Source organism: Notolabrus celidotus, chromosome 16 (genome assembly GCF_009762535.1).
Source record: "Notolabrus celidotus isolate fNotCel1 chromosome 16, fNotCel1.pri, whole genome shotgun sequence".
Classification (NCBI taxonomy): Eukaryota; Metazoa; Chordata; class Actinopteri; order Labriformes; family Labridae; genus Notolabrus; species Notolabrus celidotus.
Window position 1 is genome coordinate 24,485,683 of NC_048287.1, and position 15,894 is coordinate 24,501,576.

A 15,894-nucleotide genomic window follows, 5' to 3' on the forward strand; every position below is an offset into this window, starting at 1 on the left:
ATTTCTGATCTCTTTGGCCCATATGTTCCTTGTTGTACCCTGAGGTCCTCAGTCAAGGCTCTGCTCATCATCCCACAGTTGAGGCTGAGGACCAAAGATGACCTGGCCTCTTTTTGTAGAGCCCACAACCTCTGGGACAACCTCCCAAAGAAGATCAGATTGGAAACTTCTTTATCCTCTTTTAAAAACACTTTTTAATTGACATGCTTTTACTTGAGATGTCACCCAAGTGAGGTTTTTATTCTTTTTCAGGCAGTATCACTGGCAGGATTTTATAATTTTATATTTCAGATTATCTGATTGTTTCAATATTTTATCTTTTGTTTTCATTCTTCCAACATTATTTTATTCCTGTTTTTTTTTTTTTTAGTTTCTTTCTTATATGTAAAGCAATGCAATATAAATAAAGAATATTATTATGATTATTTATTCTTAGCTTTTAATACAGGCTCTCAGGCTCTTATAGGACTCAAGCTATAGTGTTACATTTCAATCGCTAAGCAGAAAACAATGAGACACAAACAGTTTGTATTGGAGCTTTTTTAATAACACGTTTCAATATTGCAACAGCCATCAGATTTTCTTCTAACAGGTAAAAATCATCAAAAAACTAACGAAAGAGAAACTTTTTTTTTTCAGTTTTATATTCCAAACAACAGACTTTCTTGGCTATGGCCCTAAATTCAAAGAAAGAAAAAAAAAACTTACACAGTGAGCAGATATTATATTCAACACATTGTTCTTCAAACAAATTATAAAAATAGATTTGGCATTTTCAAATACATATTTACAGTATTAAACATATATCGTAACGGTCACAGTAACAGAGAGGGGAAACAACTTCCATTCATCGTAGTGACGAGGTCCAGTTTGTCGTGTGTTTCGCGACTGCATGTGTGTCTTTGTCTTTTAATGTGTGTGCGTCAAAGGGACCAGCAGTGTGTTTCTTCAGATATGTTTAAATGTGCGTGAAAACACTGATAAAGACACATGAGTTTATTTTATATGACAAAACAGGAGAACAAAAGACTCTTCTGCACCAAATACAAACCAGTTACAATGTTCCAGTCAAAACTGTGTGTACTGTTCAAGTGTGTAATGATCAAATAATGCCCAGATAAACCTCTTCCCCAAAAGAGAGAGGGGATCACTGTACAGGAGAGAATTCTGGGGGGGGGGGGGGAATTGCGATTACGTAGTATGTTAGAGCATGATATTAACAAAAAGTTAAACATACGAATTAATGAAAAAAGTCCATGAGACATTCTGTATCCATTCTGCAACACATACACTGTGATGTATACAGCCAATCTAATGATAACTGCACCAAAACCCAGTGTTTAAGAATACACAGATACTGTGTGCCGACAGTAAAAAAACCTCCAGTGTTCCTTGCGCTCACTTCTCCGTGTTCAAATTTAATCAATCATCAAAAAGCAAACAAAACCAGAGGATTCAACCGCTTTCCTTATTTTTTTTTTCAAATACTAGCTGAATAAATAAATAAACCTTCCTCAACTCTTCTCTGGAAAGGTGTGCATTAACGTCTGTAAACACAAATAAATATGGATAAATATCTGAATTGGGCCATATTCCAGAGTCGAACCTTGCTCTGCAGAGGGTATTAAATGTGGTAAAGAAGGAGGGTCATGGTACTGAGATGACATCCAGCGGGCCAAAAGGGAAAAAAACACAGAAGAAAAGACAGATATATGTGAAATAAAGATAATATAACAAAGAATGGTGAAACAGACGACAACAAACAGCAAATCAATGAACAAAGACACATTTCACTCTCTTATAGTTGATTCCTTCAGCTTTCATTTAACTCCAAAGAAAAGAAAACAGCAGGCTGGTGTTCCTGACTAACTCACCCAGCTCTGCTCATCCTACCAGTACACTTTTTAAACTAAATATAAGACAAGACTTTTGTTACCATGTTCACTGACACTTCATAACACTCCTTGGTTGACATGGGGCAGCACAGTCGCCTTCATTTTCTGCTCTGTAACAATCCAGCCATTAAAAGTTCGTTAACCGTCTGACTTGAGATCAGCTCTGTTGTACAATGATATGATTTCATGTCCCACATCAGTTCTGTCTGGTGTGAAATCTCCCAGTTCTGAGTAGCAGGAGTAATTTGATCTAGAGCCAGCAAAAGTTCCCGGCTTTGATTAGACATTGTTTTCAGTGAATAAAGGGAAATTCCACCCAAAATGGAATTGTTCTTCAGTCCATAACTGGTGTGTTTGCAGCACTATACGTCCACGCCTCTCTTGCATCAGCTTACATCTTTTCGTAGTCTTTCCACACTGATCCAGGACCAGTGACATGAAGCTGACACAGGTATTGAAAGTCAAGATAGTCAGCAGAAAGAAGCCACTACAAAAAGTCATGTGACATCACTCCTCTGCCGTCCCCAAAAATCAAGACAGGGACTCTGCTTGTCTCGGATGGGGTTACGTAGAAAAAGGAAAGGAAGGAATCAAGGAAGGCATGAGGATGCATGGGAAGGAGGAGTAGATAGATCTGCTCGTCTTTGCCTTAGGTTGGAAGAGCTCTCTTTCTCTCTCCTTTCTCCGCCCCGTCATCCGTCTGCAAACGCCTTGGTCTGCAGCAGCATTACTGTGAGACATGGTGTGTGGGCTTCTCTGTTAGACCTGCACACCTCGGCCGTGCATCTGGATGACCTGGGCTCTGAGTGTCTGGATGGCGGCCAGTATCAGCTTCTGGTGCTCGAGGGAAGTGATGCCGAGGCTCAGTACGTCTCTGTGGACACAAAAATGAAGACTTACGATTGGTACAAAATGAAAAGATACATTTATTTAAATGTAAAATCAATAGTCAGTTTGTGAAACCCCCATTACTATAAAGAAGACAGAGCCTATTAGAATAAAATGCTTATTTTTTATTTGGTTTCATATTTAAACACATCTTAAAATGGTTTACAACACCTGTCTTTATATAATCACCATACTAACAACCTAAACTGTATTGACGTAAACTCAAGATTTTCAGCTGTGTTAAAGCTCCCATCAGCAATTTTTAGCTGGTTATGAAGCAGACCGAGATGAATATTGATGCCTCTTTATGGTCTTCAAAATCAAACAAAGCCATCAGCATAAAGACTGACTATTTGTATACTGTGATCTATAATGCCTAGAACTGCTGCCAGTGGTAGGTGTAGGATGAGACGATTTACAGCTCACTGTAGGAACAGTCTGATTTTGGACATTTTCCACAGCAAATATTCATAGGTAAGATACATTTGAGTTTTAAAAGACAGTAGAGTGAGATTCATTGTCAGAAAATATTATTTTTGTATAGTACAAGATAAACAAAGCCCAACCCAACTTCAATTGGGGCGAGGCAGAACATGAGTCTGGTTCTGCTCGAGGTTTTCTGTCTGTTAAAGGAAGTTCGTCCTTGCCGCTCTAGCTTGCTAAATGCTGCAAAGTGCTCTGCTCATGGTGGATTAAAATGAGATCAGACTGAGTCCTGTCTGTAAGATGGGACTGGATCTTATACGGTCTTGATGTTGGGTTTTTGTTAATAATATAACAGAGTACGGTCTGGACCTGCTCTGTTTGTAAAGAGTCTTGAGATAGCATTTGCTGTGATTTGGTGCCATATAAATAAAGATTGATTAAATGATGACAAGATGTAGAACTTTCTCAATAGGGAACGACAAAATCGACGCAACTTAAAGTTTCTCACAGGCGCTTGAAGATGTTCCTAAAACTGTGTATGTGTTAAATTAGGGCCTGCATCCATTAACTGCATTTTTTTGCCCTGGCAGTGACCACAATCTCACTTTCAGAGCGCTTCTCACTGCCGGTTACTGTTGTAAAGTTATGAAAGCTTTCTATCAGCCCTTTCCCTATTCCTTATCTGTTTTGAATTGCTCTGCATGCTCAGGATTTACTTTTACTCAAAGAAATTTAACAAAGAACTTTGTTAAAAACAAAAAACAATGAAAAAGAATTGTGTCTAGAATTAGCCGTAGCTCCTAACCTGGAAACTGCATCCCAGAAGAAACAAGTCACATTAGTTTCTTTATTAAGCGCTGACAACACCAAATAGCATTGGTTTTGTACAGATAATAAGTGCAGCTGGTCCAAATTTAAAATAAAACAGCGTTAATGTACACAGGCCCTAGAGTGAATTTTCACTATGCATCTTATACAATTCATTTAATGGCTGCTATGGTTTATCATTTTCATCAGCGATTAATCTGCAGATCCTTTTCTCAATTACTTTAGTAAAAAAGATGCTTATTACAATAGTATTAAATCTTTTTCCACCCTTCCCCTTTTTTCAAAATCTAAAAATATTCCTTGAAGATGAAGTTCAATTATTTTTTGGTCCATGATCTAGCTGGATCAGCGCTAAAGTATTTATTTTTCCCCAGGAACAAGTCTTTCTTTAGGTGTGCTAATATTATCTTTAGCAGTGAAGAGTTAAGAATTCAGTCTCATTAGCAGACAGCACATTATTCACACAGCCATTTATTTTTCATGCAGTTATCTTTTTAATGATCTGTTCTCTTATTATCTTTTAAAGCCGCCCTCTCTCAAGCAGGAAATGAAAGGTCAGACACAGAGCTGAATGAATCCACTCACTGTACAGTCATCCGCGCCACAGACTCCAAGTAGCAGTATCCTGCTGCTGTGAAGTTGTCCTTGTAACGGCCCATGTCCACCGCGTCCAGCCACTCTCCCACTGAGTTAAACGAAGGGAAGGAGGGGAGGGGCCTCTCTGCGAGTGTGATGGATGAACTCAGGGTTCTAGGAGAGGATAAAATGTCTTTATAATGTGGAGAGTTAAAGAAAAGGAAGTATAAATAAATCCTGTGATTGTACATTACCTGCGTGCCAGTGTGGAAGAACCGATGCCATCCGGAGAGCGGATGCTCTTGCTAAGAGCTGAGTGGATCTGGCTGAAGGTGGGCCTCTCAGTCCTCTCCTTCTGCCAGCAGTCCAGCATCAGCTGATGGAGATGTGGAGGGCAGTTTACTGGAGCTGGCAGCCTGAAACCGTCCTCAATGGCCTTGATCACCTTGAAGTAGATAAAAAATGGTATAAAGTTATATTCCAGTACTTAAACTATACCTGGGCAGGGAAAATGGAGGAGGGGAATGAGAGTTTGGTGGTACTTAAAAAGTTGAGGAAGGTATTTGAAACTACTTTTTCTTCACAGTGGAGTTAAGCTGCCAAAAATAGAAGTCTTTAGGCAGCACAGGTTCAGCTCAAAAAGTGCTGCTGCTTTCATTTTCTCTGTTTTCACTTATTAGGCTACACCACCCACAATGTTTAATTTGTTTGTTTTCCTTTTTAGTAACGGGACTTATTTCCAAGGAGTATATCTTAAAGGTCACCTTAAGAGTCGCACCGAATGCAACACTAACATAATTTCACAGAGCGATATTACCAACCTAAACAAATGAGCTGACAACAAAGTAACAGTAATGTAGACACTAAAACTACAGCCAAAAAAAATCAAACGGTAAATAGAAGATTGTCATCTCAAAAGGAGAAGAAAGGAAATTACCAAACAGTGTAGATTACGACTAATAGGGTGCCTGTGGCTTTAAAGGTCACTTTCAGTTCCCATGAAATCAAAAAAAAGCAAAGTCTTTGCAAATATTCTAATTGATGTTTTAGAAAACCTTTAGAAATGTTGATGACTCATAACAAAACTTTGCAATCAAACACTTTCTCAGTACTTAATGTCCTTTCCTCTCGTGATGGACAAAACTTAGGAGGTAATTTTAAAGCTCCTGTGAGAAGTTTTTGGGTGGTTGTCAAATGTACTGGAATTAACACTGTGATCTCTTTATGAGCTACAAAAACAAATGAGACAATAATCGACATGATATGTTATCTCTATTTTGTTCTTTTTCAGGCCTTAAATCTGCTACCATGGGGTAGGTGATAGATGGAGTGATTAACTACATACTCCCAAACCAGTTTTTGTTTACTTCTCTACAGGATAAATTCTTGATGAGTGCTTCATTTGGCTAGTACTATATGTAGAGGACAAAATCATTGAAGAGACAAGAGGTATCAGTTTGTCCACAGGGGGCACCAAAATCAACACATGTCAAAAGATCCTCACTTTTATGAATGGGCTGTCAGTGTTATGAATGTTGTCAAATTCAGCGTGAAAGGCCAGTGTGAACACCAATCAATATCTAGAGGAAGTCCACCCCCCAGCTTCCTGTTTTTTAAAGAAGCAACTGCTCGTCATTTCTAGGAACTTTTTCACCATATTACCAAAGGAACATTTGCCTTGGACGAGTGACTTATGGAGGTACTCAGTGCGCTCACACAACTGAATCCAAAGTTCCAGGGACTTCAAAGTACACACACTTTCGGGGTGGTGCTTACAGCATTAAATGTTTCTGACTGGCTGAGTAGAGGCAGCAGAGTAGCGAGTAGTTGGACCAGCTGGATGAGTTTCTATACCACCCTTTAACTTTTAAAACTGTTTCGTTACTTTTGGTGGAAACGCAGCTTTAGTGTAACCTCACATGATATTAGATGGGGTATCTTTAAAGGTGGGGCCCTATCAGCTGGATGATTTCTCATTATATTTTAATTTCCAATAAAACAACACTTAGAGGCCTGTGAGTCTACAATTGGCTGAAGCAAACATCATATGAGCCAGCTCTAAATTCCTTTCCTTATTCTCTTTAAAAGATAAGTCTCTAAACACAGACTTTCAAATGACTCATCTCAGTTTAGCACTTTTCATCCATCCCCTTGAAACCTCACTGTCTTCAAATAGCAGAGCATAAAAGCCTCCCTCCAGACTTCCTCAATGTTCGTCTCTCCTCCATCAAACTAATGTTGTCTCCATTCATAGCAACACCTCACAAGAGAATTATTTTCTCTCTCTCTCTCACTCCCTCTCGCTCTCTCTATCCTGAATCACTCTAAGACACACAATCTCCTGAGAGGAGGAAATAAAGTCCAAGCATAATCACAAAAATGGCATCCATCAGCGGCATTATATCCTAAAACACTCTCTCTTCTCTCCACTCAAACCCCAGCTGCCCCGCTTCACCCCCCTCTCAGCCCCTTTAAGCTCCTATCTCACTAAAGAGCATTCATAAAATGCTTTTCAGCATTTGACATTTTCCATTTAATCAAAGCCGGTCGGTAAAGGTCGCGATGGATCACAGGTGGACAGGCGGACCAACAATTCCGTTATGATATAATGTATCAATTTGGAGTGGATTAATATCCCTGGCACTTTACAAGCTTGACCTTTGACCTCTCAATTGGAAAGTTTGATAATATGAACCGGCTGAGAGGAAACTTTCTCCTGCTTGGTGAAAAGGGCACCAGAAAAGAGACACACGTTATTCTTGCGCCCGCTGAATAACTCATGCATATTAATTTTGGACATTAAAAAATGGAAAATGGTGATAATCTGTTGCTTTTAAGCGCCCACCTGCATAAACTGAAGGCATTATGTTATCATGGCAGTAATTTGAGGGGGCATTAGCATGATTTTAGACTCAATGAGCGATAATCATTTTGAAAATTAAAGCAGAAAGGAAAGATAAATGCACTTTTGACAAGGGCCTGAAGTGTAATGTTTTGGGGAGAGAATAAAGGAGTTACTTTCACTGCTCATGTCCACTTTTTAGTGCTAAAAAACACAGGACAACAAGCCCTGCATTATGTTGCCATACATACAGGTGTGGGCCATATAGCATAGATCTTTGCCACACAAGGCTTACTGCCTCTTATTAATAGGTGGTGCTGTGACTATCACACCTCTAGTTATGCCTAATTATGCCAAACTCTTAGCTTTTATATATCAATATTGGTGAATTTTGGCTTCATTTGCTTTCTTTTTTTTTAAAGTTATATTTTTGGCCTTTTTACCTTTGTTGTATAACAGGGGTGTCCAAACTTTTTTTAAAGAGGGCCACATATGAAGTTGTCAGAATACCTCAGGGCCAGTGGCTCCTACTGAGACTTAGGAATCCCAAAAGTTATATATGAAATATTCATTTAATAACAATCATTTTAAATTTTGTCTCAATAAATCAGTAACTAGGTAGTCCTCAGTTCTCCACAAGCCATGTACACATGAGCAAACGTTATCTTCTTCTGGAGGAAAATGTTTCTCATTAGGGTCCGGCAATGTGGGAAAAGTATCGTCTCATTATTTTCCTATGGCAGGATCCTGATCTAGATTTCATCACACTTCTTTTTTATGTGGTTTTTAAGACCTTTCTGACAAGCAGGCAACATTTTAAGTACAAAATAATTGTTTTCCTGAGTTCTGAACATTTTTGATGCACCAAATTTTGCCTTTTCTGCACAATTTCATAATTTGATCTTGTCTTGTGTCCTCTTTTGTGTCTTCTGAAGTTTTAGTGTTCATCAAGAACATTTTCACATCATGATAAAAACATTAATTTGAAAACGTGTCAACTTTAAGAGTTCTTGTGTTTCTTCTTTATTGCCGCTTTGCAGAATTCCCAGAGCTTTGGTTTTAGACAGGTAGTCCATATGAAGCTTTTTGAGACGTTTCTGGATTGACTTTAGTTTTGTTTGTAGAAAGAAACTGTGATTAATTTCTTTGCTATAAATAACACAATTTAAGATGGAGGCTTGGGGCCATAAATAAATGGACCTGGGGCCGCAATTGGCCCCCGTGCCGTACTTTGGACACCCCTGTTGTATAAGATAGCTGAAGAGCGACAGGAAATGTGGGGAGTAGAGAGCGGGGGAAGACATGCAGGAAATGGTCGATCGGCTGGGAATCGAACAGGCGACCCCTGCAATGAGGACTGTAGCCTCTGTATGTGGGGCGCTTAGACCGCTAGGCCACCAGCGCCCCTTGGCTTCATTTTAAACTCTGAAGGTTGCCGCATGGTCCAGAATGGAACCCTAATCAAACATAAAATTTGGGGTAAATTGAACATTGTATCTGAGACTAACTACAGCTTATTGTGTGGAGAAAGGCTGAATTAGGCACGCTGCCATGGTCGCACCCTTCAACATAAACCTAAGATATTATTACCATTTAAACATTAGTCTTCTTTCTACACATTAGCCAAGTTTGAGTTGGATCTAATGAAACAGAGGACTTTTATGTGTTGCCCATGTAAAGGCAGAAAAATACTTTAAAATGTAGAGTAATATTAAAAATGGCTGCCTTCTTGTTTGTTTTTTTTATCCTGGCTCTGAGAGCCTTGTCTTGATATGACACATGCCTGCCAATTTTTGTACATTTTGGTGAAACAAAGTGCAGGGGCTGTATTTTTTAAAATTTGGAAGCCGGAACCATTATGCAATTTTGCCACACTCATGTGCAACACTCCTTTAACAATGAAAAGTTCCATCACTTCAGATACACGCACACATTTTTGACTTTCAGTGCACCTCAAGTCCTTAAAGTTTAATTAATCTGGCCCAAGAAAGAAGAAATGCATTCTCATAAATGTTATCTTTGTATATTTTGCAATGTTCTGTGTTGTCAGCTTCAATATGAAGAAAATAGTCCCAATAAATAGTTTGCTCTTTTTTTCTCTGTGGCAGACTTGAACCATGCTTTTAGCTGCACCTTAGAATTAAGACTTCCTTGAGAAAATAGAATAAAAGCACCTTTCTTTCTGAAGGACAAAGAGGTAGGAGTGACAACTGCTAAAAAAAGCATCCATCCGCATCGACTCTGAAAATTATAGTTTGCTTGCGACAAACAGCAGGGTGTTATCAGCTGGACAATCTCCTCAAGCCCTTTAAATAAAACGTGCTTTACATTTTGTGAGAGCATTTCCTCTTGAGGGGATTTTTAACACTTTAAAGAGCAGGATGGCACCCGAGGACAGGCAGAGGCCACCAGAAGGGGGTCAATGCGTCCTTAAGAGAAAACAGGATTGGTCATGGAGCTGATGCAGACTTAAAGAGGAGGACTTAGGCCCTGCGAAAGCTTTCAGAGGTACTGTGGCTTCTTGGCTTTTCTTTAATAAGATCCAAGCTGGGCATGGAGTTCATTGAAGAAGGAGGTGAAAGGGAGGGAGAGAGAGAGAGAGAGAGAGAGAGAGAGAGAGAGAGAGAGAGAGAGAGAGAGAGCGAGAGGGTGACTGGTGAAGTGCAGATATTGTATAAAAAATGGAGGAAGAGATTAATGGAAAGTGCCCTCCTATCTCTGCGTTCACACACGCATGCACACACACACTTACATCCTGGTTGCCCATATCCCAGTAGGGTCTCTCTCCATAGGACATGACCTCCCACATGACAATGCCGAAGCTCCACACATCCGAGGCGGAGGAGAAGCGGTGGTACTGGATGGCCTCTGGAGCGCTCCACAGCACCACACTCTTCCCTCCGTGCTGCAGGAGAGACACGGAGCACAGAAAGGGTGTGGAGAGTTCAGAAAAGTAAAGCTTTAATATTCCCTTTGAAAATCTTTGAACACAGTTTCAGAAGATCAAAAGAATCTTTAGAAGAGTGGGTTCACCTTGAGTGGAACTCGAAACATTCAGGGATATGAAACACTGGAATATATTTATCTAACAGCTTAATTATATGACCCCCGCTGCACCTAACATGACGTGTGCTAGCTCTTATTTGGACAAACGCTCATTTGGAATTTTACCCTACATGTGTGAACCTCCATCAACAGGTTTTGTGCCGCTGTGAGGGTTATTAATTTGGACATTGGAATGCAGAATACAGACTCAAAGTTTTGGCTTACCAGTGTGGTGTAGATGGCCTCTATCTTGTCCTCCTGTAGAGGTCTGAAGCCAGATACCTTGCAGCTCAGGTTGGCGTTTACCAGCACCTAAAGGAAGAAACGAACTGATTAGCACGAGACACATGAGGAGGGGGAAGAACATCAGTATAGCCCTTTTTTTAACATATGCACTCTTGGTAATTTCTAGAAAATTTCAGGACAGCTTACCCTTGAATTTTTTAAAGTTTATTCACACATGTCCCTCAGAGTGTACAATTATTTGGGGGGATGTATCAGGAGGCCAGACTTGACTGTGGTGATCCCCATGTCATGTTTCCAAGGTATTATGTACATTGTATTTTATATCATATTTAGAGTATGGAAAAGAACACTCAGGGGAGAGTTCAACGAGAGTTTTAAACCGCTTCATGAAATGCAAGAAGATGACTCTGGTCGCGCACTGTTCTATGATATAGACGTTGTCTCCCTGCCCACTTGCTTGTGTCCTGACTTCTACATTCTGCATTATCTCATCAGCTCATTGGCTCCTAATCTGTGCTTTGAGACTACACTACAATAATGTAGATCTGATAGAGTAAAATGTTTTATGTGAACAAAAAGAGAAGATTACAAAGCTTTATTTTGCTATGAATGTGATACCATTTATTCCCTCTCTGATATTACAGCACCTACACTTCAGCATTAGCTGATACCAATTACATCTGTAACACTAGACTGATCCTAAAATATCATAAAAATGTGTCAATTTTTAGATTAGATTAGATTAGATTCAATGTATTGTCATTGAGCATGTAGCAGGTACAATCAAGCAATGAAATATAGATAGCATCTAACCAGAAGTGCTTAGCAGTAAGTTAAATAACATGAAAAATACAGAATATACAAATATGACTGATGAATAAATATGATATAATATGTGTCTACATGAATGACTAGACTATATATGTACAGTAGTGCAAAATGGATTAAAAGAGATTTACATTTTACAGTTTGTTTGGAATGAATGAATGTGCAGGATGGAAAGTGCAGTTAGTCATTTGTGTTCCCACATACAAAATTTCTGGACATTATCAGGAGTTTGGTGCATGTGTGAATTGAGCTTGTGACAGCTCACCTAGGTGATGTTCAAAGTTCTTACGTTATAGCGGTGCATAAAAATTAAAGGTCAGGGAGGAGGGGGCTAAATAAGAATGAGTAGGCAGGGTATGTTGGGTATACTAAGGCCAGAGTTTTAACATCATAAAGCTGGCTCTATTTTAACCTGAGTATTAAGAGGTTTGAATTCAACTCCTTGTAATAGCTTTTTCTTTGTTGAGCAACTGCTTCAAATTCTCAGCTGAGGAAACACATTTTCTTTTCAAACTTGTTGATCTGTAGCCTTACATCTGTAGTGCAGCAGAATGCAGACACACTGTTATAGTAATACACATTTTTTGCATTGCTTTGCAGTTAAGTGCCCTCTCAATCTGATCATTCATATCATAAAATGATGACGCCACAGCAGCTGCAGGCCACTTTGAATGAGGTTTGTATCCTTGAGGTTTTGCAGCTTTGAACCAGATAAGACAACACTTTTCACTTCATCACAGATTCATTCAACCTATATAAAGATTTGACTTAAACCTGGCCTTGAACCAAAGTGATATTCATGCTTCCTTCATTGAGTAAGACCTTAATTTAATTCTTCTCTAATCTGTATCGTTCAACAGTCTTAAAATACGCAGTCATTATGTTAGAGATTAATCAAAGGCCAAAAAGAGTGTACTGAGTGGTAATTTACACATTTACAGGATTAGCTCTTTTCTGCCAGCGTTTATCTCTTGCCTTTTTGGCTGCAGCACTGTTGCTTTCTGCCTTAATTACTTTTTCATATAATTCATTGCTGTTTATTGGAACAAACTGACTAAAGTAGGCGGCATATGATGACTTCATTATGTGCGGAGGATTAATCAAATGACACATTTCATAGGAATGAGCAGGAAGCCTGAGTAAACAGAAAAGTTGGTGACCCTTTTCGGTAACACTTTACAATAAGGGTCCCTTAATTAGCGTTAGTTAATGCATTATTAAGCATTAATTAACAGATTAAAAATAGTTTAATAATTATTATAATGTATTACCTAACTTTAACTAACACATAAGTTAATGCATTAATAAGCAGTTAATTAATGTCCACTGCTCAGAGTTAATTAATACATCGTTAAGCATTAATAAAAGTTACAAAACTTAATTAGTTAACCATTAGTAAATGCTTTCTGGACCCTTATTGTAAGGTGTAACACATGCATCACTTAGGTAACACATTATGAATTCTAAACTGCCTCATAAGCATTACTTATGATGTTATCTGAGATTATCTGTTTTATTCTGTTTTAAATAAAATGTGTTGCTTCAACTACATTTCAACTAATTTTGGTTCAGCGTATGTGTTACCTAAGGGATACATGTGTTACACTTTACAATAAGGGTCCAGACAGCATTCACTAATGGTTAATTAAGGTTAAGTAATGCTTATGAGGCAGTTTAGCACTTATGTGTTACCTAAGTGATGCATGTATTACACTTTACAAAAAGGGTCCAGAAAGCATTTACTAATGGTTAACTAATTAAGTTTTGTAACTTTTATTAATGCTTAATAATGTATTAATTAACTCTGAGTAGTGGACATTAATTGACTGCTTATTAATGCATTAACTAATGTGTTAGTCACATTAGATTAGATTATTAAAACATTATTAAACTGTTAATTCATGCTTAATAATGCATTAACTAACGCTAACTAAGGGACCCTTATTGTAAAGTGTTACCCAATTTGCTTTTAATGGAGGTTTAAGGTTGCAGCAAGCTAACATAAAGAAAGCCTCACCATGTCAAACTTGTTTGGTAGTACACCCTCCTGTTGTTCATTTTCCGCAACCTGACCGCTGCATTCTTAGTTTGACAGGCAGAGTCTTTGAGTAGAGCGCCACACAGTAAACCTTCAATAATTCTGACAGTATCGCCTCGTCATTTTTTGTTTCTTGTGTTCAGCTTCACCAATAACCAACAGGCAAGTGATTGTCAAAGATGTTTACAGACAGAGACAAATTGTGTTCTGTAACTCGGCTGTGAAAATTCGCACTACTCTGAGACATACATCAACCCCGCACACCCGCTCCTCTGTCATCTCCACCCAACCTGCTACCTCACCTTGTGCGCGGCCAGCCGTTTGTGGACGAAGCCCATTTCTGTGAGGTACTTCATACCAGATGCCACCCCGGTCAGCATATCCATCAGCTGCATCACACTCAGCTGGCCTTCGTGTTTCTAAGTGTAGTGGAGGGAAAAAAACAATAGAAAAAGGAGAGGGAGGAAAGAAGAAAGGAAGAGAAAATCAGGTGAGCAGATACAGTGGGACACATCTGTTACCACAGTGCAATGATGTGCTCACTGAGCTGAGTCTTTTTATTTGGGGAATAAAAACAAACAGGCCATTAATTCATATCATTATAAAGCATGCTGCAGTGGTTCACAGAGCATTGGGGCACAATAACAGTTTACGGAAAGCTTACAGCATCTTTGGGCAGAAACACTCCATTTGTGTCGTTAATTATGCTACGTTTTCCTCATTACTATAATTAGCACAAGTATCCTCGCCTTGGGACTGCACTACAATAATTTAGATTTATTAAAGCAAAAAGTCTTATTAGATTAAAAAGAGAGGACAATGAGGGAGTCTAATTTCTTCACTTTTTTTCTCCTGCTTTGTTCCCAATACTTGAACATGAGTATCCACACATATCACGTACACTTCTGATGCTGAACCAATTAAAATATTCATGTAAAATTGGCAGAAAAAAAATCCCCAGTTGACATTTTGCCAGCTTTGACTACATTACATTCACTTCTCCATACAGGGGTGTGTCCACAGGAATGGCCAGGGGTGGCATGGTCCCCTCTTAAAATCTGATTGCCAGCACAAGGGGCCAACCCAAACTTCTAAACTATGATTGTATATATTTTCTTTGTCAGGGGAAGGACTTGTGTTGCAATATGTGGCTTTTTACTAGTTTCAATGAAGCACATTTCATTTTGTTTGAACTCACAAATGTGAATTTGATCTTCGAGATGTAAATGTTGCCTCTCTGCTGTTACTTTCTTAAGTTAAAAACTTGTTCATAGGAATGTAGTATCTGTATGATGCCTTGATAATAAGAGTTGAAGTAGTTCTTGATTGGTTGAGGCAGAAATGTTAAATAAATACTATTCATAAAGTGCATGTGTGAACCCTAAACACAGAAGTTCAAAAACATGCAGTTCCTTGAGTGACCATTTGAGGGTGTCTCATATTAAAACTCGCAAAATTAAACATATTGACGGCCTGGTACAAAAACAGTTCTTGTTTCAACACGATTGTGTTATTAGATTATGTTTAGGATAATTTATGCATATAGAGACATATGCATAATAACAGATGCGGCTGATTTGACTGACAGGTGGGTGCATAGTTGCTGTGTTGGGCGGCAAGGCTTTGGACTTGACTCCACCTCCTTGCTGGTTTCTAGATGATCCTGAAGACGGTTGGAGTCACCATTACCAAAAGAGCGACCGCCATCTTTGGGCTTCATAAAGCCTCTTCAGAAACCAATGGGTAACATCACCAAGACTACATCCATGTTTAAACAGCCCTTGGTGGGCACATAGACTTCATGCCACCCCTGCATAAGTTAGTGCCTCACCTGGGACACCCCAATCAAAAATGTCTTGACACAGCCCTGGCATCTCAATTTTGTTGTTTGTTATTCTAATGCTAAGAATGACCTGAAAACAGTTTATTTTGGGTGATTATAATTTATGATATCAGACTTATGCACTGACTAGCATACTAGCCAGAAGCTACAAGGTGCTGATTGTTGGCAGTACTCAAGGCTGATATCAACGCTGGTTTCTGTATGGTAGAAAAAAAGTCTGTGGGTGCGTCCAAACTTACCCTAAGGAAGGAGTCTAGGGATCCATTCGTCATGCTCTCCACTATTATCATCATGGTGTTACCTATAAAAAGACAAAGAGAACAAAGCAGTGAGTGTATGAAAAAAAAAAAAATCAAAATTTGGATGCAATGGGGAGAGTTGGAAAAAGGAGAGCGGTAATAGAGACAGAGACACAGAGAGGGCGAGGGAGGGAGAGAGA

The 15,894-nt window shown here is 39.0% G+C and overlaps 1 protein-coding gene across 1 annotated transcript in view; it reads right to left on the reverse strand.

Moving 5' to 3' along the window:
- Positions 1–525: 525 nt before the first annotated feature.
- The window catches only part of LOC117828239 (ephrin type-A receptor 7-like), a 203,196-nt gene continuing 187,827 nt past the window's right edge, over positions 526–15,894 (reverse strand). Inside the window, exons 12-18 of the mRNA XM_034705270.1 lie at positions 15,695–15,756; positions 13,915–14,031; positions 10,726–10,812; positions 10,208–10,360; positions 4,868–5,058; positions 4,623–4,787; positions 526–2,769 (exon numbers count right to left, since the gene is read on the reverse strand). Coding sequence (XP_034561161.1) covers positions 2,655–2,769; positions 4,623–4,787; positions 4,868–5,058; positions 10,208–10,360; positions 10,726–10,812; positions 13,915–14,031; positions 15,695–15,756 — 890 coding nt within the window. The 3' untranslated portion in view covers positions 526–2,654. The remainder of the gene's footprint in view (positions 2,770–4,622; positions 4,788–4,867; positions 5,059–10,207; positions 10,361–10,725; positions 10,813–13,914; positions 14,032–15,694; positions 15,757–15,894) is intronic.